Source organism: Momordica charantia (genome assembly GCF_013281855.1).
Source record: "Momordica charantia cultivar OHB3-1 chromosome 4 unlocalized genomic scaffold, Mcharantia_2.0 BLBB01000004.1, whole genome shotgun sequence".
In the NCBI taxonomy this organism is placed as follows: domain Eukaryota; kingdom Viridiplantae; phylum Streptophyta; class Magnoliopsida; order Cucurbitales; family Cucurbitaceae; genus Momordica; species Momordica charantia.
Window position 1 is genome coordinate 19,400,748 of NW_028275162.1, and position 4,806 is coordinate 19,405,553.

The 4,806-nt window shown below is 28.6% G+C and overlaps 1 protein-coding gene across 1 annotated transcript; it reads right to left on the reverse strand.

Moving 5' to 3' along the window:
- Nucleotides 1-423: 423 nt before the first annotated feature.
- On the reverse strand, nt 424-4,177 carry LOC111010516 (transcription factor BEE 3). Its single transcript, XM_022283975.2, has 6 exons — nt 3,815-4,177; nt 3,393-3,512; nt 2,650-2,715; nt 2,476-2,544; nt 782-865; nt 424-635 (listed from the first exon to the last, which is right to left on the reverse strand). Exons 1-6 carry the CDS (start codon nt 4,022-4,024, stop codon nt 531-533), a joined length of 654 nt encoding a protein of 217 aa, XP_022139667.1. The 5' UTR covers nt 4,025-4,177; the 3' UTR covers nt 424-530.
- Between the last annotated feature and the right edge of the window lie 629 nt (nt 4,178-4,806).

A 4,806-nucleotide genomic window follows, 5' to 3' on the forward strand; every position in this document is an offset into this window, starting at 1 on the left:
CTTCAATATATATAGTGTTATGGTGTTTGGATATATGTTTTAGTTCCTAATCTTTGCGTGTTTTTCAATTTAGTTTTCAGTGTCTAAAAAGTTCCACACTTTTTAATTATACTCTTTTTGTGGGTGAATGTAGTAAAATTGACTAATGCTAAGTTCACATGTCATATTACTTAGTTAATTGCAGAAATTTAGAGCAAAAATCATGCCACCTAAGAAGAAAAGAGTCAAAATTTCTACCTATGAATTTGAAACTTTCCTTTATTTTAAGTTGCTTAATTCCACTCCTAAAATTTTACCGGCTCCCTGAATATTTTGTCATGTAAGCTTATTTATAAGTCAATTTTTAATAATCAATACAGACGAAAACATAAAAAACTAAATTAAAACTTTTTAGAACAAACACGAGACGATTGAAAAACCACCTCGACACCAAGGATTAAAACATTTATTTAGCGGAGTATTATTTGCCTTATAAGTTGAAGCATTATTATTATATATAAATGTGTGTATGTGTAGAGATTGTATCGAAGTTAGAGAGGTGACAAAGTAGGGTGGAGGTAAGAGCATCCTCCATACCCTTCTTCTCCAAGTACAATCCTTTCCATTTCTTGCATGTCATCATACCCATTTGTTGCCTGCAAAATTTTCTCAACCATAAGTTGAGAACTTATTCTTAAAAAACAATTCTTAACAAACACAAAAAAAAAAGAAAAAATAAATAAGAATAATTGAGAATAATGTGAGAGCCATGAACATATAATTAAGTTGAGAAAGTCCATACCTGCATTATCTCAATTCCATCAGTTTCAGTGGTGTTGTTGAAATCATAGTAGCGACTTGCAGTTGAAAGCTTCATGGAGAGGAACTTGAAACACCAACAAGATACATGTATAGCTAGGGTTAATATTATCGGGCATGTTTTGAGAGTGATTTTAGCCTAGCTAGAATCACTTACACTTATGTCAAAATCACTCCTATTTGAAAATAGAATGTTTGACAATAATTATGGAGTGATTTTGAAAAAATTTAAAATCACTATTCAGTCAATCACTTGGAAGGTGATTTTTCCAAGTGATTTTTTATCAAAAAATTAATAGGAAATTAATTTTTAAAATGGTTATTATTTTAAATTTCAAATTTATCTTTCTATTTCACCTTAAATTTTGAGGGATTTTTTTTTTTTCATTTATAAAGTTTTTTTCACTCTGACATTATTTAACTTTAATTTTGTTTATTATTTCTCTAAAGTTTTTTTGTAATATCTCCTCTCTGTAGTTCTCAGTCTCTTTTCTAATTTTATTTCAAACAGATCCTCAATATTCACACGGGGTTCTATCTCAAAATTAATTGACAATGAGATGAGTAACTTACTTATATTATAAACGCTTGTTAAGTCTCTTATTTTTTCAACGTGGGATCCTTAACTAACAAATATGTTGTAATGATTTTATAGATATATAGCTGGTTTTAAGCAACAAAATCCAAAAGCTTAAGTGGGTTGGTTAGGATAAATTTGAGGTTCAATTACTATTCTGATCTGTGTACTATAAGCTTTTGTTTATTAGTACTTGTACTTTCAAAACGTCCATTTTGATCCCCATAGTTTCAAAAGGTTTATTTTGATCATTGTACTCCTAAAAAAGTGACCATTTTGGCAATTTTATTATTTTTTTATCTATGTTTTTGGATCACAATTTCAACACAATATTGTACTCAATAAGTTTCTTCAAATGTAGGTATAGCTTTGTATGAAAGGATTTCATTCTGATAGGATTTCATTGTAATAGGAATTAAAATGATCAACTTTCAAAAGTACAGGGACAAAAACGGATGTTTTAGAAGTATAGAGACTAAAATGACAAAAGTTAAAGTTACTATTTATTAAAGATCCCACATTTAAAAGAAAATAAATCTTACAAAGGTTTATAATAGACATGATCTACATTTTTCGTTGTCAATTGATTTCAAGATGGAACTATATGAATATTAATAAGAACCAAAATGAACAATTCGAACTTACAACCTCTTTATCAATTACCTTTGAGCTATATATGCTCGCTTTGGCCTCAACCATTATTATTTTGATTAACGGACCATATCATGTTATATAATCACCACTAAACCTAATCCTTAGGTTGATAGGTTAGATTGATAAATTTCATCATTTAATATATTTTAAATACAAACTTTTTGGTTTTCGAAATAATACCATATTAAATCACACCACTTAATCAACCTAATACTTTTAATGTGTTATAGCTAGGTTTGATAAAATTAATCATTTAATATATTTTCCAACCTACTCCTCATATATTAGTCTCAAAAGCATTTAATATGATTCATGATCTCGGTATTAACATGCATACTATTAATATGAAACGGAAAATTCAGGTATAAAATTAGCCGAACTTCAAACTTACGACTTTTTAATATTATGCTAAAATTCTTGAGTTTTATGCATATAGAATTACTTACCTCGATCTGATTCTCCAAAGATTGGATGTAGTTTATTATCACATCCAACATTACTGCCATTCCCATTGTCTGAACAATTCAAAAACAAAATTCTTAATATTTTCTCTTACACTAAGTGAAAAGAAATTAGATATATTTTTTTTTATTTAGATTCTCTTGTGGTTGAGAGATTACCTTGTAGCATCCTGGAACCAAGTCTTGTAAGAATCTCAACCTCTGATTTATTTTCTCTCTTCTGACCTGTAACCAATTGGCAATGGTAACAACATAATTTTCTCTCTTGTGAGTGTAAACACATTTCAATTAATTATAATAATAAATGAATTAAATATTTGTTTAAATCCTCCTAACTTTTAGGTTTCTTTCATTTTAGTTACCGACTATTTCAATCCTTAAATTTGAATAAAGTAATCATTTTAGTCATTTGTTACATTATTTTGCAACCTAATAAGTCAACTTCCCAATAATCATCTCCGATGTTATATGTTCACATTAACAATGTTAGTATTCATACTCGAAACTACACTATTAATTTGTTAACAGAAAAATAATACCAAAGACTAAAATAGTTTTTTTTAAATAGACTAAATTAAACATTTTAAAAATTGAGAGATGAAAATAAACTTATCAACAGACAGACCAAAATCATTATCTTGAAAGTCAAGACTTAAACCTTGAGTATATAACTTTACAAATAACTGAATTTATATATATATATATAATCTTTCAAATTCTAAAACTGTAGGAGAGGGAAAGTTCAATCTTTAATATATATATTTTTTCCTTAAGAAAAGAAGTACCATTTTGTTCTAATAAAAGTTCAAAATCCACCTTTATTCAATAAGTTTCAAAACCTGACTATTTTGCCCCCAAAAAAATCTATTTTGGTGAGCAAAGAAATTTAATTGGAAGCTAACCCTTTCTGCTAAACTGTGACTGTCAGTAGCTTGGCCTCTTTTTGCTCTCACATGGATGACTTCTCTTTGCTTCTCTTCATCCCTTTCACTTTCTCTTTTCCTCTTTGTTCCTCCCAAGCTCTGCCAAATCAAAAGCATAATTTAATTTCCCAAAATGACATAATAAAAGTCTGTTTAATAACTATTTTCTTTCTAGTTTTTTGATTTTGAAAACTTACAAACTTATAAATATTATTCAAAGCATATATGTATTTTTTTGTTTTGTTAAAAATTTTTCAAAATCAAATTCAAATTTTGAAAAACTAAAAAAATGGTGATTTTTAAGAGCTTATTTTTGTTGGGAAGGAAACATAATTTTTAAAAATAGAAAACTAAAAACGAAATAACTATGGGTCACAAAACTAACTTGGGCTGTTTTTTACCTTGGAATCTTGTGTGTTAACTGGAGGAAATGAAGAATTATTTGCACATCTTGAGGAGCAAAGAGCATGTGGAACAGAGCTTGGGATTTCATTAAAATGGCAAAATCCCTCAGTGAAAAAAGGATTAATGGAGATTGTTCCTTGGTGATCACTTCCATTGGAGCTCTCCGCTGTAAAAGATTTGCTTAACATCTCTGAATTGAAGCTCATGTCTCCAAGATGCTTTTCGAAGGGTTTGTATTTGTAGACCAAATCAAGTACTGCAAGAAGCCGCCATTGGAGAGACCTTCCAAAGAACTCAAAGCACAAAGGCTGATGTGTTTTTGGAAATGTACTGTTCTTTCTTGTGTTCTGGTTAATTTGTAGAGATAGAAATGGACGGCTTTGATTGAAGTATGGTCCATAATGTTGATGATACATTGATGAAGTAATAATGGAGCCTTCTTGGAAATGAAATGATGAACGAGATATCGGTTACCGAACATAGTTTTGTTTCTCGAGTCTTGTGCTTTCATGCTAAAAGAAGAAGGGTGCATAAATTAGGGCTATGTTCATACACTTGATTGAGAAAGATTTTAAAGACGTCCTTATTGATATATAAGGTACTTTGGATTAAATATATCTTAAGTTGACAAGTTAGAGTAAATTTAATAATTTATAGGATATTTAACACCTTCTCTCACTTTTGGAGACAAACATAGAACTTGTGCTCTGATACCATATCTTAAATATGATTAAATCATCAATAAAAACTTAAGCATAAACTTGTAGGATTAGAGTATATTTAATCATTTATAAGATATTTAATGTATAGGCTAAAATAAACTTGAGGTAAAGTTAGAGTTTAAAATGGATTATAATCATATACTACGATTTGAAATATGAAAGAGAATTTATAGTTGTCCTCTAAATTTAATAATAGATTAATAGGTATGAAACTTTTTGAATGGAAAGCAAAAATAAGATATGAAAAGATTTAATTACACTTAAAT